Here is a 26625-nt window from a genome sequence, read left to right on the forward strand (position 1 = left end):
TTTATCTTCCTTGCCCATATATGGTAAATTCTGTCGTAATTTTGGCCACCTTTTTGAAGCTTCCGCGGTCTGAATTTTTCAGGAAACACTATTTGGGACCTAAGGAAGACGTTGTGATCAATTTTGAACCGAAAATTCGAGGGCCCGTTTTTCTTCCCTGCCCATATATGGTAAATTTTATAGTAATTTTGGGCAAATTTTTGAAGTTTCCGCGGTCTGAAATTTTCAGGAAATACTATTTGGGACCTAAGGAAGACGTTGTGATCAATTTTGAACCGAAAATCCGAGGGCCCGTTTACCTTCCCTGCCCATATATGGTAAATTCTGTCGTAATTTTGGCCACCTTTTTGAAGTTTCCGCGGTCTGAAATTTTCAGGAAACACTATTTGAGACCTAAGGAAGACGTTGTGATCAATTTTGAACCGAAAATCCGAGGGCTCGTTTATCTTCCCTCCTACCTGCAACCAGTTTATTTCATATTTAATGAACTTTCTACTTAATGCACTGTAAAGAGATATACTTTACTCGAGCATATATACAGAAAAAAAAGTACAGAAAGTGCTCAAGTTCAAGAGGTACCCATAACAATGTAGTATGGTGTTCTTATGTACTATTCATTGTTGGCGGAAAGTTTTCTTTTCCTTTTTTTTCTTTTCTGCACATCAAAGGATTACAACGAAAAGTTTACAGAAGTAAAAATAAGCTTTTCATTGTTGTATTGTTATGTTCTCAATGATTTTGCGTTGTAAATAATGTTTTTTTTTAAAAAAAAAAAATATGTATACAGTATGTTAAACTTGCAGTTAAACAGAATTTTCCAAGAATTGTGCTATGTATTTTAAATTATGCTTTATGCTTTATTTTCTAAAATTATGCATTATTATGCTTTTAAAATTAGTTTCTTTTGAACCCTTAGACAATCACAACCATGTTCAAGGTACTAACCATATGTGTAAATTATTATTATGCTTTTTAGGCTTTTGGGTTGCTCTAATTATAATGTTTCTCGTCATATCTCTGATTTTAAAACGTACACTCATGTCCAAAATGATTGTCGCATATCTATAACTCTTCTTGTAAGAATATAATTTGATAATGATTTTGGAGGGTATTGTTAATACTGTTACGATGTGTATAATCGCGAAATGTATATTTGTAGTAAATTTCAAAGGAAAAGAATTATAAATACGTAAATTAGAATGATTAAAAGAAAATGTTGTTAAATGGACAATAAAGTTTTATTTTCGTTTTATTGTTCTTACTTACTGCTCTTTTGACATGAAATTTGCTACATACATGTCTCTGCCGATTATACAGATATTAACATTATAAGAAATACCACGCGAATTCGTCATCAAATTATATTCGTACAACAACGTATTTATAGACATGCGACAATAATTTTGGACATGAGTGTACCTCTCGACTCCGTTCGTCTCTTTCGCAACACTACTAACATGGTAGTGTCTTAATTTTTAAAACTTCTTTCATTTTTTTTTCTAAAAGTACGTGTAGATCTCTTACATTTAATGGTAAAACATTTCAGGCTTTAATACTTCTGACACCATAATTTAATCAGGCCTTGATTGTTTTTTCTTGGTTTTGTACTTGTACTTACTGAGTGTTGTATTTGAACAAATTGTGGTGAAAACATAATTACATCTTTCTTTAGTCATGTGCATTAGGCAGTTTATAAGATGAAAATAAAATCTTTAAGATTTACGTTCTATGGTTATGTAGGCTATGCTAAAGAGACTGGAAGGAAGCGGGAGAAGCCCGAGAAAACCCACGCACACGGTGTTTGTCCACCACAAACTTCACTTGGAGTGATCTGGGATCAAATCAATGACCCAATGCACCAGAAGTGAACGCTATACCACTGAGTCACCGCGGCCCCACTATAAAAATAAGTTGATCTAATTTGAATATATTTTGTCTCTAAAATAGCGGTATTGTAACGCTAACAGAAACAGAAAGTAGCAGAAAATCGAATAAAATAAAAATTATCTCGTACGCAAATATGTATAATTCATTGTAAATAGGCATAGACATGTACACACATTCACTTTCACTCGCAAGATTCTACAATTAATAAATATGCCAATAATAATACGTACTTTAAATTAATAAGTGTAATTATTATTACCCGCAACGGTACTTTTGGATATATTTAATCAATTAATACAAATTGCTTGATAATAAATGTTCTTACAGCCTTATTGATATTTGTTGATTTTTATTTTTAAATATTTCAGTTCTGCAAAACACTGCGAGCTCGCATTACGGAACGAGGACAGTCTCAAGCAAAAACAAAAAAGGAAGGTATGAATGTACAAATATGTTTACAATATTTTTAGAGGATACTTCCTTAAACATTAAAAAATAAAATAAAAAATGTATAGGCAATAGGACCAGACTCCTTATTGTATAGCTATAATCAGATCAGTTTATGAATTGTAGAGGTGAAGAATATATAGACAAAAATATTTGTATACTCAATTTCAATGGTAAAGTAAGTATAATAATAATAATAATAATAATAATAATAATAATAATAATAATAATAATAATAATAATAATAATATTTAGTAATTGATATTGAATTATAATTCCTATATATGTACGTATATGGTTCAAAACAACACCAATTGGAACGTGATTCCTGACACCAAAATAAGGAAAAATTTAACATGGATCTATGGGAAAAAGTGTTTAGTTTCAGAGCTAAAATCATCCAGAAGTGCGGAAAAACTACATTGCAACTCGTGTTGTTTCAAAGACAAGAAATCGTAGAGTATCGGTCCTTAATCAGGGTAAAAGAAGTCATACATATGCCATCCAAAAATACGTATTTTAGCAATGTGTAATGAGTGCGTAATGGCTCCCGCACAGGGCATAATTCCCAATCATGCTCCCAACATAATTCTGATATATGATCATATGTAAAGATTGTTCCAAAGAAAGCAAAAAGTATGCCTTGACAGTAGTGAATACGTAATTCGTCAGCGGGAAATCGGAAGTGCTAGGGAACTCCATCTCCACGATTTCTCGTGTTCAGAATGCCTACTGCGATGCAGGCTGGTAGCCAGCCCAAAAATGTAGGGCCCCCGGCCTGAAGTTAGGGGAACCCGATCCAACCATATTATAGTTAATCACCATATTATAGTTCATTTGCACACCTTCCGTGAAAATTTTAGGGGGGCAGCAAATATTTTGGGGATTCTGGCTCCCCTAGACCCCCTGGATACAGGCCTGCTGCGATGTATTATTTCATGCTTATGGTGTAAAAAAAAAAAAAAATGAAATAGATCATGAACAATACATCGCAGCATGCGTTAGTCCAATGTGTATCAATTGAGCCTAAATAGTTCTGTAATCTACTAATGTTTTGTTCTTATATATTTTACATATACTGTAATTCTTCAATAATCCTTCGAAAACGAAGGTGATCTTAAACTTTTGTTACGGATTTTAAATCAATAACACAATTGAATAATTAAATCAATCAGTACGTATAAAGAGAAAAGGGTATTCTTTCTTTCCTGTCCGAAATATCAAAAATGTATATATTATTATTTAGGGTAGAGAACCCACATACCTTTAATGTTACAACAGCTGTTTCCACATCACCACCATCCAATATTGATACTTTGTGTGATCAAATAAATTTTGTCGCTAAGGATTCCACCTATAATTTTTCAACAATGAACCAACAAACACTGAAATAATTTTTAAGATAGATATTGTTTGTCTGAATAAGCATTAGTTAAACAATGTTTAAATTTGGCTTACAAGAAATAAGCAGAAAAATTTAGGTATCCTGTTAGTGGACTACCTACCGCAAATATCACCAAAAAGTATCATAAGCTATTAGAACAGCTACATGCGGTCATTAAAGCTGGATGTGTAAAATGTGAGTACTAAATGTGTGAAAAAACAAGAAGAGATAGAGTGAAAGAAAGAATCAAGAATGTAAAGACAAGTGAGAAGATTCAAAATAGGTCCTACTTGGCAGGACCATGTAATGAAAGAAAAACTACTATATAATCATAAGAGTGGTGATAATAGAACCTGATGGGAGAGATGTAAATAATAAGAAAAATAGGTGTCTAGAAGAATAACATCGAATTACTGTAGCATACCCATCAACACATCCAACCACATAAATACAAAGACGCGAATGAAAGTAGAAAATCTAATATAAAACAGTTACTTACAAAAATTTAAACTTTAATATACTAAATAACTAAAAATGTAAAAAGAAAAGATATAAGACTGTTATATCTTAATGAAAGGTGGAAGATGTACGAGTAAAAGGTTTTATACAATAGAACAATACAAAACGAGTAAAACTAGATAATATTCAATGGAGACAGATTCACAAAAAATTCCATGTCTGTAAGCAAATAAAACTGATGTTACCAATCCATTTGTGATTCAAATTGTGTTTCTTCAACGATTGTTCACAACTTTCTGCGTTAATAAGTTCATTGTCTATCGATATATACATCTTCCATCTCTCTTTCAATCATGTTAAGATTTTTCTTCACATAAGCTATCATATTATTCCTTCCAAATTCACGATGATATGCATTCACACGATGCATAACAACACTTACTAAAAGATATGACTCTCGAGCCTGTCTCGACTCGACTCGAGAAAATGTTGTCTCGACTCGTGTCTCGACTCGAAAATATGTTTCTGTCTCGACTCGTGTCTCGACTCGACAGTCTCTGTCTCGACTCGACTCGAATTCGATTCGAGACAAAATGTACGAGTTAAAATATACGCACACATCAGCCAGACCATCATGACTACCTACCTAATTGTCGGTATGTCGACTTTTGGCATGGATAAAAACGGCGACACGTCTTGGCATACACGCAATGATCCTTGATAGGTCGCTGGAGAGAGCTGGCACCACATGTGCTCACTCAGCTCACCTAATTCCCGTAAATTCCGGGAAGGGGGGCGATGTGTTCTGACGTGACGTTCAATCACATCCCACAAGGGACATCACTCAAATGTCCGGCTCCAGTTTCAATGAAACTTTTTTTGCTGATAGAAGGCATGTATGCATCATTACTTGTGATGACAAATTTTTGCCATGGTGCATGTTTTCTATTTTTTTTTAATAACTTTTAAGAGTTGTGATGTGGTTATTAGAGATTACTACAGAAGTCCCTTACTACCCTTTGTAAACGGAGCGTTAATGAAGAAAAGTGAAGAAAAACCATGTGGATACATATAAGTCCTGGGGGGAAGTCGTATGGTAGATATGACCTTGATGGCAGCCATCTTGAAATCCGCCATTTTGAATTAAGGTAAAGTTTTCAAAATGGGAATAGGGTAATATGATACATAATTTCGGGCTAGAATTTAATTAGAAAAATAATGGTGAGGTTAGTTTTAAGATACACCCATTTGGGGGAAAGTTACAGGCATATTAATTGTTTTTACTTACTGTGTGCGTAAGTCCCTTCTTACTTTCGTCTCAAGACCTGTAAATCGATCGCAACGGCAGAGCCCGGTTTCGCACTAGTGTTTAGAAATCTTTAAACTCACTTGAGGCAATATTTGAGGATTATTGTATTGTATTTTGCCTTTAATTAAATTTGAACCCACTTCATGATCTTGTGTAAAGTATCACTAAAAGAGAATTTCTGTTTTTATGGAGAACGTAAGCATAGCAATTATAAAAGGTGAGTAAGGTGCGTATGTATTTATAAAAAAGTTTATTTTACGAGTCTTTTGTGATTCCGCCAACCTATTCTTTAGTTGTTTTTTTTTTTCAAAATACTCATATCTCATAAATAAAAGAGCTATTATAAAATCTCTTACCACTATTCTTTAATACTTATAAAATTTTATTTATTGTAAAAGCACTGGCGAGATATTTCTTATCGCCCACTAAAATTATGGTGGAGCTCCTTCGTGGCTAACGGTTAGCATACTTGCCTTTGGCGTGGGAAACCTGGGCTTGATTCCCGGTGGGAGTTCATGTGGTTCGGATTCCACGTTAATCAGTAGGTCCACGTCTCACATAGCCTCGCTGCTAAACGGGACGTTAAACTCAGAATCAATTCAACTCAAAATTATGGTTTTGACTTTATTATGATGTCATTAGTTTAAACGCCCAACTGCCCAGTAATTATAAACATTGACTACATTATAAAATTGTAATTTGTGACGACTAAAATATCAGAAATTAAAGATTATTCTTTGGGTTTTGGAACATTTTGAAAAACGTGAAAAACTGGTACTGCACCGATACAACACACCTTTTGGATTTGTCATTGTGTAAAGTGATATAAACTAAAGAAGAATTACAACTTTATGAAGTTGTATTAGGACTTATTATTTAGAAATAAACACCAAATAAGTGTAATAGTTCATATCCGTATCAAATACCAAGTTTATGATGAATCAACTACACAAAGTAGGATCCAAAAACGCTCATTGCAATTTGTTCCATCCTTCAGTCGAACCAGGAACTGAAACATAAAGAGTGACATTTTCTTTTTAAAGCTACTTTGTCCAGCTAAGTATTGTGAAGGTTTATGTCAGTAGAAGGAATTGCATTCCATTATACAAGCGCAATTTCACAACTTTATGTACACATTACTAAATATCGAACACCCTTGTCCATATGATTAGCGTACGCGTCTTTGGTGCGGGAGACCTAGGTTCGATTTCCGATGGGAACTCCTGTGGTTCTGAACCCACGTTAATTTTTAAGTTCACGTCTCATATAGCCTTGATGCTGAAAGGGACACTAAACTCTAATCTAATACTAAATACAAATATTTAAAGAAAAATGATGACGCACCAAGATGACGTGGATTTGGCTATCAAATCCATTTTGTGTTTTTAGTTATTTTCTAGTAGTATTTTTCTAGGCATCCTTTCAAAAGACAGTGATGCAAATTTCGTAACTGCGAATTCCTGAAATTATCCGATTAGATGCAAAATTTCCCGTCCACTAAAATAGATACCGTAAATTTACAATATCTAACAATAAATAATTTTGAAACATATCGCTTTCGAGGGAAAAAATGAAGTGAAATCTTTGAGTTTTACGTCCCACGGTTATGCCGGTTAGGCTAAAGGAGAGGGGTGATGATGAGAAATTAGTGAAATCGTGGAATGAAGAAAGTGGGAGGAACGGAAGAACCCCGAGGAAACCCACGCACACGGTCACTTAGTGCGAGCTAGGATCGAACCAGGGTCCCCAAGCACCAGAGGTGAACGATCTACCACTGAGCCACCGCGGCCCCGCTTTAGAGGGGCCATGACGTATAGTTGAACTCATTCTCGTAGTATGAAAGGCATTATTTATAATTATGCATGATAGGATCGCAAACAAAATTTAAAAATATTATGTGCACTTTCTTTTAACAAACATTATATTGTCTTTTATGGTGTGGAAGGGAATGTTATGTTCGAAAAAAAGTCCTTAACACGATTCTTGTTGCTACACACTGCATGTTCCTAGCCACAGAAAAGATGCAGCGATAGGTAGGCTATTTTTCAATTGCTTTACATTAGCTTGATGTTTCAAGTCTTTTCTGTGTTTCTGAAGTTCACTTTTACCACAAAAGAGCTCAATATTAACATGTCTTATATAGCTTTGGTTCGATTCTCAACACGGACTGCAACTACCCGTTAAATTGTGCATCCGAAAGGCACTCTTTGTTAAACCTCACTTATCACCGCTCATCTTAATAATATATATAACTTCACCGCGAAGCAAATGTTGCATTTCTCTCTTTCATCCTAACACAAAACAAAACTAACCACAGCTGTGACACGAAGGAGCTATTTCGAAAAGAAACAAGCTGTGTTTCATAGAGATGTGTACCAAATGATAGAAGTATAAAGTATTGTTTTCTTTCCTGTTTATTGATATCAGTTGGTGTTCTTAATGAGTTTACTCATTAGTTTAGAAAGAGGATATATGGAATTTGGACATATGTTGTACGTATTCTCCTGAGAAATTGATGAGACCAGAAAAATTATAAGGACAGATGGAATAGGTTTAAGCGCATCTACGTGACTTTATCAAATATTTATTCTCCATAATGGTACCACGCGGAAAACTTGGTATAGGCCTACTTTTATCTTTGCCTCCCTCTGTTAGCTGTTTTGTATCATATATATCAGATGGTTTTGATATTTCTTCTGATCATTAAAACAACAATGGTACCTGTGTGCGTGCAGAAATGCAAAAGCACAAGGTAACTTCCTATTTGTTTTGGAAACAACAAACTCATTTCACGTGTGCGAGAGAAATTGAGCACAGCGAGATCGGGTGTTTACTCACGGTCAGTTCGCAGGAGGAGTCCATGGTAAAAGATTTGACTATCTCGACTCGCAAACACTCGCAAAACCTTACAAATACAAAAGACTGCGCTTCAAAGAAAGTTTAGACACAGATGTTTCAATTTTCTTTTAGCATCTTTCTTCAGCAAAAGAGTCGGTTCATTGTATTCGAAAAAGGGAAGGGAGAAAGGGTGAACTTATATTTTATGTGGGGGTAACGTTGTAAGTAGTATAAACAATACATACCGCTTCCGACTCTGTACTGAAGCACTTCCTTTAGCGGTATATCACTAGATCTATCTTGACCCTCATCCCACCTCAAGTTGTAAAGTAGAAAGGGACAGAAGTATTCAACATGACTGCGCACTTGAGTTTCAGTTCACAATACTAAAACCAGTGAGCAAGTAAACAGTCTTTTGTAGGATCGTGTTTTACTTCTTGAATTTATTTTTGAACATTTCTGTGAATTCAACAACAGAACGCAGTAGAAATACGGACTAGTTTTTACTCCAACCATTACTTTCGCTTCCACCCAGGGATGCCACATTTATGATTTCGTACTAGATTTAGTGATTTTACTATTGAACTAGTGATCTAGTACGTACTTTGGGTAAATAGGCACATTCTAGTGATTTTTTTGCATTTTTTTTCTGATGCAGACAAATGAGAAGGAAATGGTTCTTAAAATAAAAGGAAGAAGTATATTGCACTTCAAAACAAATGTAGAAACCTTAAATTATTTTTTCTTTTCCCTCTGACTGAATGAAACCCCTGCTGTGTAACGACCTTAGGTAAACAACGGCTATCTTTGGTCCGCTACCTCCTTTTGTTAGCCGACATGAGATGTTTTTTTTTTTTTTTTGGAAGAAAGTGAAGAAATAATTATCCAGTACATTTACGTTTTGTCAAGCACACAGGCGCAGTCTGTACTTGTTTCCTAACGAATTTTTTTGCAACATAACATAAATGAAACATATGTACCAGAAAATAGAGGCAGTACAAATGGAAATTTTCATCTGTGACACATTTGATGAGAAATATAGTTAGATGTCACGTGCAAGCACTCTAAACATGTCCTATCCTGTAATTCTATTCGTATGTTTATGTAGGTGAGACTGAGAAATCAAGAAACAATAATAACTGGTTTTCTTCCAGGGGAAAAATCTAAATGTGAAGGGGTGTTACACTGGGACTTTAATTGCGTCCTTTGTACAAGATTAACAAGTAATAGCAATTTTTTAATTTATTTTAGTTCTTGGGGAGAGGAAGATGGAAGCGAACCCTCGTAAGGACCTCTGCAAGGAAACATGAATACTATCCGCCACTGTTTGTTACATTACACAAAATAGGTTTATATATATATATATATATTGAGTTTTAGTCAGGGTTTTCATTCTGCAGGAGAGGGGGGGATAGTAATACCTGACGAACATTTTCTATTCTCAGAGTGTTGCAATGATAGCATTTCCTCCATTATAACTTGGCCAAGCTAGTTGCATTATGTGTAAGGATTAAGTTAGCCTAAAAAGCTTAAATTTCTATGGCTGTTTTACTCTGTAGCCATGTTTCTCATTTTCGGTCTACAGGACTCTGTGTCCGGAAATTTTCGATGGCTTCCAAGTCGGAAAATAAGTGTATCAAAGGCATATATATTATATCTATGATTATATGAGGCATGGATCTACAGTTTAAAGTGGGATACCGGTAACAACTTCATGAGCTTCCACCGTAAATCGAACCAGAGTCTCCCGCGATCAAGGCGTATGTGTTAACCATACAGCCACGAGGAAATTCACATAAGCACACACACATATATATTGTTGAGTTGATTTTGACTTTACCGTCTCTTTCAGCAGCGAGGATATATGAAATGTAGACCTACTGATTAACGTGGAATCCGAACTACATGAGCTCGCGCCGGGAATTGAACCCGAGTCTTCCACGGCAAAGACGCGTACACTAGCCGCGGAGTTCACACACACACACAGAATCAGAGTCCTCACACACCAAGGGTGAGAGCTGTGCCACTGAGTCACAGCGGCCACGGGGCTAGGTCGAGTCCACTTTACGTTCATAGTTTTTTAGTACATAAATGTTACGATTATGAAATAGATTTTCCTTAATGAGCTGCATAAAAACAAAAGCTTTCGAAATGCATTAAACAATTAGCTCGATTTGAGTGTGAACTTAAAGTTATATCAGAGTGTAAATACGGATACGCACCAAAGCTCGAAAACTTAATACGCTATTTCTCAAATATAGTCAGCATGTATCAAGCAATCGTTCAGCTTTCATTTGAGAGGATGGAAATCGAAGGCCCCTGAATAACTATGTTACTAATGTGCGGAATGTATTTATCTTACAGTGAACTGCTTTGATGCCAAGTGGCCTAACTCCAAAATTGAAATTTTCCAGGAGTGAAAGTTGAAGTTCAATATCTCATGAACAATCCATATTTCTTTTATGTTGGGAACCAAAACCATAACGACTGTATGTAGTTCATTGTTTTATAACTTAGTGTTTACAAAAATCCTTTTAAAAAATACCTATTCATAGAAGTGAATGGTACTTATCTGTACTAGTTCTTGGCATCCAAGCAGTCCATTTATTGTAATACTAGCTTAATATACCCATTCTTCGCATGGGGGCTGTATTTGGAAGTCAACACCTGTGGAAGTATCACCATTCAATTCAGTGACCGCGAAAACTATGGATTTGACACTAGTATCAATCAATATGGGCTATTTATACATGTCTCGGTATTCCTCACCCGCTGACACCCGGCCCGCATACAGTAGTAGCTGAATTTGCAAGTCATCGCTGATGGAAGTGTCACCATTGATCTCAGCGACCGTGAAAACTATGGATTTGACACTAATGTCGATCAATTTGGATTACTTTTACTACATGTCTCGCTAAACGCCACCCTGAGACCCCCTGGTTCCAATTTTGACAAAAACGCTTCGCCTTAGACTGGGACCTGGACCAAGGTATCCGTGACCAAAATTTGGTAACTCTCGGTCAACTTGTCTGGTCCCCATGTCGGTCCCAGTAAACGTCCCCCCCCCCCCCCGAGACCCTCTGGTTCGAAATTAAAAAAAAACGCTTCGTCTTGATTTGGGGCCTGGACTAAGGTACCCGTGACCAAATTTTGGGAACTCTCGGTCCACTCGTCTGGTCCCCACGTTGCACACAGACAGACAGACAAACACACAAACAAACTCTTTATTTTATTTATATTAGGTAAGATATACTATGTAAAATAGTCTCGTATCATAATATGTGATGTACAACAAATGTTACATTATATATTATCCGTAGCTCGTGATATGCTGCAACATATTAAAGCCTGAGAATAGTTGGGCAAGCGAATAATCCAGAAGTTACGTAACCCTATTGCGTTCATGGGAACGAAAACACAATAATTATAACTATGCTAAATTACTATAGACTACCAACTGCTCATTCAGAGAATTTATGAGGTTCACTTTATCGCAATAGTTTTATATAAACTAGATTTAGACTACGGATAATAGTTTTATACAAACTAGATAATCAATTATTATTATTATCATTATATTTGCAGTACAACCAAATACAATGACATTAACTATTAGTTCTAATTAACTGAATTGAGCTGAAAATTAAATCTTGATCTTTAAAGATTTAACTATTAATTTTATGCGTTCTGTACCTTTGTGAAGGAATAAAAGCTGGAATTGGTTTCAAGGCTGTTTCTGAGTGAATACTTTCTTCAAAATAATATTGAAAATTATAGAAAGATTTTCGAGACATTCGAGTCGAGTCGAGATTTTAAGGAGCCGTCTCGACTCGACTCGTGTCTCGACTCGAATTTTCGAGTCGAGAAATACGTTTGTCTCGACTCGTCTCGAATTTTACAAAGTGTGTCTCGACTCGAATCTCGACTCGAATTCGAGTCGAGTCGAGTCGAGATTCGAGACATGTCTCGACTCGAGCGCATCCCTACTCATGCAGAATAACATCGTCTAGGGAGGTCTTGATCCACTTTTCGATTATCTTTTATCTATTTGAATATATCACATAATTACTGTAAAATTAGCGGTATGTTAATTTCGCAGTGATAGGGACTCGTAAGTAGTTCATACAAAAGTTCGGGCGAAATGATAGTATGCATCTCAAATAACATAAAAAAATTTAGATCAAATATATTGTGATTTTCACTACGAATATGTATTATTTGAAATGAGCTTATTATGAAAGTCAAAATCATAAAAAAAAGGTACACACTATTGCAAATAGTTCTTTTAGATCTCAAATGCAAAAGAAAGTCTTGTTCCATGTTATACAACCGGTAATGTTTTTTATACGTTGAGTATATATATTCCTGCAACCTTTTAGGACCTCAATACATGTATCATACTTCAAAATATTTATTCATTTCCATGATTCAGAATTACATTAAATAACATTAAACTCTTATCACTAACAATACTTAGGAGGCCGCAGAAGTTCTGTCATTTGTAAATAAATATTTCTTGTGTGTCCGTTAAATCCCAATTATTCTTGACTTTCTAGTTTATAGTTCGCCTCTCTTAATTCACGACACTATTCATTATAAGATCAAACATAACAAGTCTTCCAACATTTCTATGACTAAACCTAGCGTTGTTTTCCATCATTTCCTTTCAATATCTCTATGTTGGCAATACTTCAACCCCCAATATATGATATCTTTGTACGACTACAGTGTTCTCCTACCATGTAGTTAATATATTTATTCTCTCAACATAAAGTTCTACATTAATGTTGTTTTTATAATCTCTCCTGTGACCACATCACATCACATCTTCAATTAACTGGTCCACTAAAACTCAACCTTTAATGTATTTATACACCATTCACGTATACATAAATAAAGACACTTCCGCGATAGTCATATGGATAGTGCACGCGCATTTAGCGCTGGCACTCGGCGTTGGAGGCCCGTGTTCGATTCCTGGTACAATATCACATTCCTATTAAGTCGATATCTGCAATAGCCTTCCTGGTAAGAAAGTACGGTAACTTTAAATCCAATCCAATGCTATTTCTAAAGCACAACGTCTCTGGTGTACAGGAATAACATTCTTAATCATTCAAAAGTTATTAAATAAGACTTTGAAAGCATAATTGCAAAACGATAAAATAAAAGATACAAACACCGACGTTGCTTTTCTCCAAGCAAACAATATAGTTCTGAAGATATATTCCCAATTCATCACGCATTAGTTGTTTAGTTCACAGTAAAATCATATCCAACTGAAATAGACTGGTACATTTATCATTGTATATAGATTCACATACAATCACAAAGTTCCATACTCAATATAATTTAATGACATCATCCCAACTACTTATCCTTACATATAATATCCGATAGAAAAAAAGTTTTGGTAAATCAAAAAAGATTCAACTTACAGACTCTCATAGCCGGCATCACGTCTCAAGGTCGCATACATAGACAAATAAACGCCTTACTACCTGCTCACTTTCTTTAAAGAGAACAAAAACAAAATTAACCCTTCACACTGTTATATTATTATATTTTTCGTTTTTTCAATTTGTATAAATAAGCCAATACGGTGATGAAAAGCAACAGTTCCAATATAACTAATTCGATAGATTTCCTAGTACACAGGTACCAAAGATGTAATCAACTCTACATATATCAATCTAATATCTCTTCCCTTCTGTTTTCCGATCCAAATTCCTACTTTTCCCGTATAAAATCTGGGGCGGATCCAGGACGAACTTCTGGGGAGGGGGCGGTGGGTTGTAATACTGCTACTTAAAGCTACTTTTAAGAGCTCCAAACTCTGGGATGGGTTTTATTTATATATAAAGTAAGAAAGTTGCCTTTTCTGGGGCTGAGGTGAACGCCCCGATCGACCCTCCTGGATCCACCCCTGTATTAAATCAATTTTCCCATCAATGAGGAGCAGTGTAAATTAAAAAAAAAAAAAAAAAAAAAGAACTTGGCTATAGGCGGTCAGATTTCAAGCGAGAGAAGTTATCCTTTTAAAAGGTATTATTTGTATACGTAATTTCCGGAACTCATTTTCAATAAGCAGATGTTAATTTTTATCATGTTCATTAGATAATATCTTTGACACATTTTTAACATTTTTATTATAATAATCGAGTTTTCGATGAATATAATAGTAACAGAAAAATGTTTTCCCAGAAAAGTCATTATATAAATTAAAATAACGGTATACATGAGAAAGAAACCCTTTCTTGATTTTGCAGGTTTTAGAATGTTTAGACATTTTCTATTTCATAATAGCACAAACCCGGATCCAATTAAATTTCTTCAAAAATATTTTAAAAACGGCAAACTTATTATATTTTCTCATACTACCACCGATTCTTTTCATCAGCACCAACCGGATACTATTCAAAATTCAATTTCACATTTGTTCCTAATTTAATTAAATTCCAATTAAAATTCTATTCTTTCTATTAAAATTCTTATTCTCTTTCTTATACATAGCCACATCTATACACAGATGAATTGATTTCTTGCTTATTATCATTACTATAACAACTCATTTAGCACATGAAGTCAGTAGGGGCCACATCTTTTTTTCTAGCCCTGAGCCTACAGGTGGGTTAATCCGGCCCTGCATTAACTACTACATATGATACTGCTACTTGTCTTTTTTTTAGCTATACTATTGTCCTAAGAGAATACATCAAATGATAGATCTCATTAAGTTAAACAAAATATCAATTTCATGCGTAGTTTTTGAAGAAAGCTAGGAAAACCAACTTTTATGGCCCTAAAAAGTACGTCATTCCTTGATACTAATTTACTAGTAGTTTTTATTATTGTAGATCACATCGTTTATTTATTTAATAGCTATGTACACTCATGTCCGAATGATTGTCGCATATCTATAACTGTCTTCTTGTAAGAATATAATTTGATAATGATTTTGCAGGGTACTTTTAAGTAGGGGTGGGGTGGGGATTCAGCGCCACTTCATCATTTCCAATAACAATCTAGCACACCATCAATAATAATAGCGCACCCCTAATAACAATAGCGCATCCCCCTACCTCCAAATAACTTCTAAACTACCCCTAATAATTTCTACCGCACTCCCTACTTCCCAAATAACTTCTATCACATCGCAAATAACTTCTATCTTACTCATAATAACTTCTAATGCATTCTATCACTAAATCTAGTTACAAAAATCATTAAATCTGGTTATAAAAAATCACTAAATCTAGTTACAAAAATCACTAAATCTAGTTACAAAATCACTAAATGTAGTTACAAAATCTGGTTATAACCGGTTTTGACTTTAAAAAAATCACTAAATTTGGTTACAAAATCTGGTTATAACCGGTTTAGACTTCAAAAATCACTAAATCTGGTTACAAAAAATCACTAAATCTAGTTACAAAAACAAAAAAATTACTAAATCTAACAACATTTAACAAGAATGAACAATTGCATTTTAAACTCTGATACATATTCTTTTAAATGCCGTTTGAATTATCAAAATCGGATAAAAAATAACGAATTTAGCATTTTGCCGCCTGTATTTATACAACCCAACACAACACACACGCACACATTTACAATTCAGTTTCCTTCTCTCTTTCTTCTGAGTATGTAATAATAACAACACCAAAACTGTCCGTCCTGGCTGTCTGTCCAGGCTGTCTGTCCTAGGTGTCACAGCTTCTTGTCAGTCCCGCTTTTTTCGATTCACGGTCATCACTTTGAAGAAAATTCTTGATACAAAATCTGTCCGCAACTCTCTAGCTTTTATTACTCTGAAACATACTACATGCCACACCATCTATTGAGTAGGTGAGTAACTTATTGATCATAGTCACCTAGATGGTAAATATAGCTAAAACATTAATGTTCAAAAAAGAAAAAGTCAGTGTATCCAACTCCATATATTTTTTCGGAACGTTCCAGGATTTTAATTTTTCAAGATATCGCTTTAAAACATATCGGGATGAATTCACCCCACTACTAATAAATATGATAATTGTTAAAAGTGAGTTGGCAACACTGAGGAGTCCCACCCCCAAATAACGTTATTAATTAATTCCTCGGCTCCTAATTAACCGATTTCAAAAATTCAAACGGCAAATGAATACTAATAACATAACCAATTTTCTAAAATGCATAAATGGCTGCATAACCCAAAGGATACTTTTCCCTTTTTCAATATCTCCACAAAATTTCAACAAATCGAAAAAATAAAAATACTACCATAATTAAAATAAAATTTTAACACTTTTTTAAAGAATAACATTTTCCCGAAAACTCAAAAATAAACCCGTAAAAAATTCCCGAAATTTTGAGTTTGCTGTAACCATCAAATATTAACCGATTTTCAAAATTCAAACGGTAAATGGTTCTATTTTCTTATAATTTTTTTCTAACACGTTACTGGTTGCCTATGTCTAAGGATAAAATTACAAAAACAACTTTTATGACTTAAAAATATAAATTTTACCTAAAACTAAATTATACATAATTACTCACTAACACCTATCAACTACACCACACATAAAAGTTAACTAAATTTTACCTAAAACTAAACTATACATAAAAGTTAATTAAATATGACCTAAAACTAAACTAAACTATACATAAAAGTTAATTAAATATGATCTAAAACTAAACTAAACTATACATAAAAGTTAATTAAATATGACCTAAAACTAAACTAAACTATACATAAAAGTTAATTAAATATGACCTAAAACTAAACTAAACTATACATAAAAGTTAATTAAATATGACCTAAAACTAAACTAAACTATACATAAAAGTTAATTAAATATGACCTAAAACTAAACTAAACTATACATAAAAGTTAATTAAATATGACCTAAAACTAAACTACACTACACATAAAAGTTAATTAAATATGACCTAAAACTAAACTACACTTCACATAAAAGTTAATTAAATTTTATCTAAAACTAAACTATACATAAAAGTTAATTAAATTTACCTAAAACTAAACTATACATAAAAGTTAATTAAATATGACCTAAAACTAAACTAAACTATACATAAAAGTTAATTAAATATGACCTAAAACTAAACTACACATAAATACATTTTAACTATATCTTATAATGCCCCCAAGCTAATGTACTTACACCACCCTCTAATATATATCTTTTATCATCATTCGAATCTAAAGCTAATTTATTTACAGCTATGGTATACACATCATGCTTACAACTTCGAATTAGATTTATATTTTTATATGTTTTCACATCATTGAATAGGGTTTGCTTATAATCATCAAATTGTAACTCTTTTGCTACTACACATTTTGTTATTCCTTTTGCTTTTTTCTCCTCTTTATTTTCAACTTTAAAGGCATACATTTTCGACCTTAACCCAATAAATTCTGTCATTATTTTACCATTGTTTTCATCCTTCATCTTTCCTAATACTTTTTTGTTTACTAATGGTATTCCATATTGATTATCCTTTCCATAATCACTTGTATCAAATAAATCAATCATTTCATTTAAGTCTTTGTAGAAGTCATCTGTCCCAATTTCATATATAAAACTATCAGTATCCGTATAACATAAGTTTATATCAATATCATATTTAGGTTTCATAATGTTGTAATGGAAGTCATACATTAATAGTTTTGATAAATCTAACACACTCATACCAACATATATATTTTTGTTGAAGATCAATTTTTCTTTTTTCATATGTATCGCACACAAATCTTCAGTAAATATTGTTCTATAATCAAAGTTCGGTTTCGCTATTAACTTTTCCACCCTCATTGGATCACATTCTAAAGTAATTGATGGCCTCTTTCTAATGTTTTCCATTGTTTTACCAAATACACTATTATTCATTAACTTGTAAAAATCTTTCTCGAAATTATTCTTAGCTTGCGTTCTCATATTTGTATTTAGATCAATATATTCCTTTAACCAGTTTGATTGCTTGAACTCTAATACTCGGTGAATTTTCTTTAATATCATTCCAAGTGACATATATAATTTTAAATTTCTATAGTGAATAACATATCTTTCTTTATTGTAAAGCGTTGTTAATAATTTTGATTGTTTCGATCCTGGTGGGCACATATTTTCTGGAGCTAATGGTAGATCTGTATGTTTATCATGTAAGTATTCTGGATATTCTAAATCAACTTCTAATATGTAGCCAGTTTCTGAATCATCTGGAATATTCATTATGTTTATGTAAGGTTGAACCCATTTAAAGTCTTTGTAGGGCATGTATTGACTCATTGCCCATCCATATAAATTATTTGCATCTAGATAAGTTAAATACTTTGAAAGTTCATCTTTATTATAACTTTTCATATACTTATTATTTGCTTTTACATACCTCTTTACTACATTGTGAAATTCCACCTCTTATACCTTTTTCAATCATTAATATTTTGTCATAGTTATAACGACTTATCAAAAAGATAGTCGTAAACCTGGTTCGTTTGCTAAAATAAAAATTCGAAGTGGTAGTATTTCTTCCTCATGTAAAAATTAGCTTCGATATGTAAATACCATTAATCTCACCTTTTTAATAAATATGACAACGTCTATAAATGGTGTTAAACTGGTTTATTATTTGATATAACTTAAATATCCTTTTCTTTAAACTGTTAAGTACACAAACTCACTGACTAGGTAACCATAAAACATGTCTATATCAACAACTATCCCATAATAATCACTTACATATATTAAAAACATTCTTCTTTTGTTAATATGAAATGAACATTCTACTAAGTATAGTGCATATGTATGAGTACTTTCTGCCCAAGGTACAGGTAAATATTACACAAGCCAAAGTATTTTGTTATATAAAAATGTCGCTCGACAAAGGGACTGAATATAAAAGTCATGAGTAGGCTTGGCTTTTATCTTCAAGAACCACTGGTTCGTTTATATTAATGTTCATACATTACATATGTCCCTCATATTTTGATTGCACCTTGTATATCTATTCATTACATTTCACATATACATATATATATAAATACATTCATAACAATTCTTTCATTTCATCAATATTTATCTTTAATTACATTAATTATATTTATTTCATTATTATCTACTATATTATCATTACATTTTCTTATTAAAATATCGTCGCTTATTTAATTAATCGTCACAGGGTGCGATTTCAAAAAAATGGAAAGGACAAACGTGGGTTACAAATAGTATTAATCTTTGCGGGCGCATTAAATAACAAATATGTTAGATGTTACATTTAAAGATATACATCGTAGCACTAAGATGTTATAATAAAGAAGAATCTCGTTCAAGTTAGTCGTTGAATAATTAGTTTTATAGAATAGAGCTTCTTTTTAACATAATCTTTGACAATTAAATTTTCAACACAAATCAATCTAATAAAAATAATCTTTGCTTTTAATTAATTATAAATCGAATTATAATTCCTCATATTAACAAGAAAGAATAAAAATCATTTGAAAATTATCATTGATTAATGAAAATTAAAGAGAATTAAATTGACTAAAAATAAAATAAATGTTCATGAAAATCTAGAGCTGATATGAGTCTAACTAAATTTCATTGACAGTAATCAGGTTACATTCGTACTTGCATACGGTTCTAATAAGGTGCATTGTACCGCACAATCATGATTAGGTTCTACATTATGTTGTACATGTCTTTCATCGTGATTTTGATGTTGATATGAAGTGCCCTCTCTTGCTCTCCAATTACGTCTATCCACGTAGTTCGCTGCATTTCTGGAATTTCGCTCATTACTTCGATTAATTTTATGTCTACTGCGGTTGAGTGATCTGACATCATAATTACCATGATTAGTTAGGTTAGGCGGAGTCCCTACATAACTTTGTCTATTTTGCTCATTTTGATTGCTAGAGTATACTCGGCTTAGGTTAGGTTCTGTATTATTCACACTCCGAATATTTAAATTCCGAACAGGCACCAAATGATCTGAATTATTCTTATTTTTACCTATTCCTGATTGTGGATTCATGGCATGGTATTGAGTTTCGTAGCATTGGACAAGCATCAATAAATGGCTGAAACTCATACACTGTGTGGAAAATAAGATCTGTTGCAGTTTAAATGGAAGCAAATTTCGAATCGATGCTATTATTCTCGATTCCGATTGCAAAGGATTAACGACCTTTAATTCGTTGTAGACATTTACAACAAACTCTACAACAGATTTGTGCAATCGAGGATTGAAGTGTTGATTTCTAAGGGTGGCATCTCTATTTGCCAGCAAAAAGTCATTTTCATAATTTGCGATCAATGCCGCTTTGAATTCCTCATATGTACTAATGTGATCACGTATTGCTTTAAACCATAAGGAACAAGGTGGGAGTAATACATGGGGTATTAATTTCATATATTGTGATCTATCTATACACATTATATTGCATTCGTCTTGGAATTTCTCTAAGAAAGAAGTAGCATTCTCATTACACTTACCACTGAATTTGCTCATAGCTCGGATTTCACTCATCTTAACACTTAATTTTACCTTCTTTTTCTCATTTCTTGTTCTTGTTGAGTGATAGTTCCTATCCGTGACATGCTGTGTCGTCACACCATCTATGTTTCGCTCATCAGTACTCTTCGGACAACTTTCTTCTAGTATAATATCTTCATCAGACCCCGGCGAAGGCGAGTTCATCTCTGGTGAGTGGGGAAACTCAAAGCGATCACTACCCAGGTTATTACGGTAAAGGTTGTCTTTAGCCTGTAACGTTCTAATCTCTTCCTGAATAGTAGCTAACAACTGTGTATTTACACGTATGTTATTAGAGTTGTTGCTGACCTGGATCTTTTGCTGTTTAATGGAAGATTCTATTACTTCTAAATCTTTTTTTACAGCACAGATTTCTTGATTTTGGTGATTGTGCTTTTCTTGACACTCATCGGATATCCTTTTTAACTTTTCCTCGAACTGCGAGGATATGTCATTCACCACCTGGACAATTGTCTGTTTCGTTTCATCTGATTTCTGTTCTATCCGTCTACTTAATTCTTCATATTGCTTGTTAGCTTGGTCAAACTTCTGTTCCATTTCGTCAAACTTCTGTTCCAATCGTCTGCTTAATTCTTCATTTTGCTTGTTAGCTTCGTCAAACTTCTGTTCCATTCGTCTACTTAATTCTTCATTTTGTTTGTTAGCTTCGTCAAACTTCAGTTCTATCTTCTGTTCCATGGTCTTGTTAGATTCGTTGAATTTCTGTTCCATGTTCTGCTTTAATTCTTCATTTTGCTTCTTTATCTCGGTAGACATCTGCATTAATTGTCGCTGTAAAGCTAACAAGAGTCGATCCTCTGATGTCAAACCTGGTGTTACACTAGTTTCATCTTTGTCACTAGTATTTGATTCCTGCTGCATTGTTTCGTTGTCCATTTTTCTTATGATTACTTTACCACTTCGCAATATGGTTAAGTTCGTATTCATTAACTGTAATATAAAAGTAAATTCAACCTTACTCTTCTTCTTCGGGAACTGAATTTACAAGGTCCCGGGTTTCGGCACCAAAATTTTTATAACGACTTATCAAAAAGATAGTCGTAAACCTGGTTCGTTTGCTAAAATAAAAATTCGAAGTGGTAGTATTTCTTCCTCATGTAAAAATTAGCTTCGATATGTAAATACCATTAATCTCACCTTTTTAATAAATATGACAACGTCTATAAATGGTGTTAAACTGGTTTATTATTTGATATAACTTAAATATCCTTTTCTTTAAACTGTTAAGTACACAAACTCACTGACTAGGTAACCATAAAACATGTCTATATCAACAACTATCCCATAATAATCACTTACATATATTAAAAACATTCTTCTTTTGTTAATATGAAATGAACATTCTACTAAGTATAGTGCATATGTATGAGTACTTTCTGCCCAAGGTACAGGTAAATATTACACAAGCCAAAGTATTTTGTTATATAGTCAGTTAACATTTCTAGTTCGATTTTAGTCACCTTTAACATTGAATCCCACGATAAACCAGGAGCAGTGAAATACCAAGCAGGATCTAAACCATTTGTCTTTAAACACACATCTCTAAAATTTTCAAATACATCGGCTAATATTAATACATCTGTCCTGTTATAAAGTTCTGTATATTCACCTAGATTTTTAATATTGAATGACTTCCAAACATTTTTCGCATGCTCATAATCTTCATCACTGATGTGGGTGTTAGTAAGTTTATTAAAGAACATTTCTTTTGAAGGTAGTTTTGTTTCTTCTAATCTTTCAATTGAGTCAATATAATCATATGGGTACATACCTTTTTTAATTACTAAATCTAATAAATCATTAGTGAAATACTTTGACGTTTCTCTATATTGTTCTTTTGTAAGGTTATTTGCTAGTTCTGCTAAACCCCTTGACATAAACCTAAATGAATCTAGAAATCGTAAATTAATTCCATTCTTTTTATCAACTTTCACATATTTTGAGTATGTTATATATTTTTCCTCATTATTTGCAATTAGTTTTATTTCATTCTTATCATAAGCAAGTTCTTTAACAAACAGGTGAGTATCATAACCACTTAAATTGTGAATAAATACTGGAATAAAATTAGAATTTCGATAGCTTAAGTTACAATAACTGTGAGCTGCACCTCTAAACTTTCCAGTTAAATGATCATGATCTCTTACTTTTGCTTTATTTATATTTATATTTTTCAAACATTTACCTAATTCATGTTTCCATTCTTCTAATTTTTCAACCATGCTATCATTATTTTTAGCGAATTTTATTTTCTTATTTAACATATTTATTTGTTTTTCAATTGCTGGTGGTAAATCATTCAAGTTTCTCTCACATATATGACAACTATTGGAATTATTATATCTATTTTCCTCATCTTTAGTTAGGTCAATCATTTCAACTGTTTTGTTATATATTTTCTTTATTTCTATTGCTTCTTGTTTTAAATTCTCCACAAACACCTTTGCAGCATCTAAACCAATATAACTAACAGGCCTTTTATACACACCATTTGAGTATTTGATGTAATAACAGAAACTCATTGGTAAATGCTTTTGATACTTCACAGTTTTAGAACAATTATGGTCTACATCCATTTTACATAACAAGCATTCAAAATCGGCATATATCGCAAATGGTACCCTCAATGATCTATTATAATTTTGAAATTGTATTTGATTGTTATATGGTTTTGGAAGTTCTATTCTAACAGATTCATGCTCCTTACAATATAGTTCATGTTCTTGTAATTGTATCTCATTTCTAAAATGTCTTGTTAAACACCTATCACAAAAGTATAATTTTTCCTTATGCTTTGTCACTTGACTTCTTATTAATCTTGATAAATCCTTTATCCAACAAAAGTGATCATTATTTTCATCTTTTACATATAATAAATTGATGTGTTTATCCTGCTTATTTTTTGTGATTTGAAGTGGGTATATATTATATTCATCATCATAGGTATACACGTTAATGGATATGTTACTTCTTTTTTCAAACTTTACTATATCTTTTAATTGTACAGGAAATTCAATACCCTTACAATATTTCTCTTGTAATTCATCCACAATTTCTGTATAGTTTGAAGGCCGTTGAGGATGTGATTGATGATCTATAGGTTTTAAATAACATGCAATAGAATATAAGAAACATTTATTATCTTTATTTTGAACATTAATCACTGCTTTTTATCTTTAATTGGTTTAGGAAGGTCAATATAGGAAGAAGCTCGTAATGGTACATATTTATTTAATCTGATTTCTAAATATTTAATTTGATGTAATGACCAACCTGAACCTCTTCCTTGAAATTCCTCCATCTCTCTACATAGTTTTTGTTTAGCATTGGTTATATATTCATCTAAGTCAGTTGATTGTAATATTCTTTCATTCATAGTTTTAAAATTGCGTTCTTGTACTTCTTTATCTTTAATATAATCACAAATGAATTCAAGGTTGACTTTTAATGGATGGTGCTTTAATTCTTCCTTGATTTTATTAATAACTACTTTCCCACTTATATTTAAAAACTTCACCGCATCCTTATATCCTCCTATGTTTTCAATTGTGATAGTTTGTAATCGTTTCTGTATTGCTGTTTCCTTTGTTTGTACTTTAATTGGTATTCGTTGTGGTTTGGATTCTTCAAAAACATCTTGTTTAAATGGAAATATGTTTCTAATTTGTGATCTGTTTTGTTCATCTTCATATTTTATAATACGGTCAATAAGTTCAGCCTTTCTTAATTTAGAATAACCTTTTATCCCCTTCCTTTTACAATGGTTTTTTAGTTCATCAACTTTCATTGTGTATATAACTTTCAATCCATCTGGTTCATTTTGGTATTGTTCGATTTTTTTGATTAATTCACTCTTATTTAAATAACTATAGCCGCGGATTTTCTTGACTTTACATATTTGTTTTAGTTTTGTAATTGACATCTCCTTCATCTCCTCACCAGTAAAATTAACATTATTCATACTCATTTTATATGGAAAAACACTGTATCGTAATTTTATATTCACTAAATTTTTTAATTCATTTTCATAATATTTTTATACCAACATTAGCATACTTATTTTTCTAATACAGCTGTTAATGTCAACATTAAAAAAATGATACAGTGTTTTTCCATATAATAACACACCTTATATGAAAAAACACTGTATCATTTTTTATATTCACCAGATTTTTTAATTCATTTTCATAATATTTTTCATGTTTAAACAAATTAAATTACATTACAACATTTATAATATTATATTATTTTTATTTATTTAATTATTATGTAAATTATTAAACCCTAACCATTTAATAAACTCTAATTATTTAATTATTAATGCAAATTATTTATTTAATTATTATGCAAATTATTTATTTAATTATTATGCAAATTATTAAACCCTAACCATTTAATAAACACTTTATTACCTTTTATGAAAATATTTTTCATGTTTAAACAAATTAAATTACATTACAACATTTATAATATTATATTATTTTTATTTATTTAATTATTATGCAAATTATTAAACCCTAACCATTTAATAAACTCTAATTATTTAATTATTATGCAAATTATTTATTTAATTATTAATGCAAATTATTTATTTAATTATTATGCAAATTATTTATTTAATTATTATGCAAATTATTAAACCCTAACCATTTAATAAACACTTTATTACCTTTTATGAAAATATTTATAAAAGTTAAACGCATTAAATTACACTACAACTTTTATAATATTATATTATCCAAATTATTAAACCCTAAAAATTTAATAAACTCTAATTATTTAATTATTATGCAAATTATTTATTTAATTATTAATGCAAATTATTTATTTAATTATTATGTAAATTATTAAACCCTAACCATTTAATAGACCCTAATTATTTAATTATTATGTAAATTATTAACCCTAACCATTTAATAAACCCTAATTATTTAACAAACACTTTATTACCTTGTATGAAAATATTCATAAAAGTTAAACACATTAAATTTACATTACAACATTTTCTTTATCTATCCAAATATTATGTGAATTATCAAACCCTAACCATTTAACAAACACTTTATTACCTTTCTTTCTCAATATTTTTTCAACCAAATACTCATCCTTATATTTAGTTTTCAATAATTCTGGTTCATAAAATCTTCCTTTAACTTCTTCATTGTTTAAATCTTTAATTTTATATGTTGGTGGATTAGATGGTATAACCTCATTAATAACAAACACTTCTGCTGACCAATTTGGTGTATAACCTTTTTCAAACAAACCTTTAATTTTACTTATACGAACATAATCACCAATCTTATACTTTAACTTAACAGACTTATATTCTTTCTTATACACTTTTTTCAATATCGCATTCTCATTTTTCTTATTCACTTCTACAGGTTTCACACCAATTGTTCTATGTACTTTATTATTATATTCATCAACCAAACCTTGCAATATTTTTAACCACTTATAATTACCTTGAACAGTAAATTTTTTCCACATATTTTGTTTAAGTGTTTTGTTAAATCTTTCAACAACAGAAGATTTTTTACCACTATATGTTGGGTAATGATTGATACTGTTTTTTCCCATCAAATCTTCAAATTCTTTATTATAAAACTCTTTACCTTGATCAGTTTGTAAATTGTTGGGTTTTCTTACTTTTAACACTGATTCAAATGCTTCTGTAACATTTTTCCCACTCTTATCTTTAACAGGAACAGTAAACGCATATTTTGAAAACACATCTATA

The 26625-nt window shown here is 32.0% G+C and overlaps 1 protein-coding gene across 2 annotated transcripts in view; it reads left to right on the plus strand.

Moving 5' to 3' along the window:
* LOC145684915 (uncharacterized) overlaps positions 1-26625 on the plus strand; it is a 73570-nt gene that overhangs the window by 35816 nt on the left and 11129 nt on the right. For both annotated transcript variants that reach the window (XM_081757266.1, XM_081757267.1), the window contains one exon: positions 2256-2322. In XM_081757266.1, the coding sequence (XP_081613392.1) occupies positions 2256-2322 (67 nt within the window). The remainder of the gene's footprint in view (positions 1-2255; positions 2323-26625) is intronic.

The sequence above is a fragment of the Thermobia domestica genome, chromosome 5, assembly GCF_964235325.1.
Source record: "Thermobia domestica chromosome 5, izTheDome1.hap1.1, whole genome shotgun sequence".
Lineage (NCBI taxonomy): Eukaryota > Metazoa > Arthropoda > Insecta > Zygentoma > Lepismatidae > Thermobia > Thermobia domestica.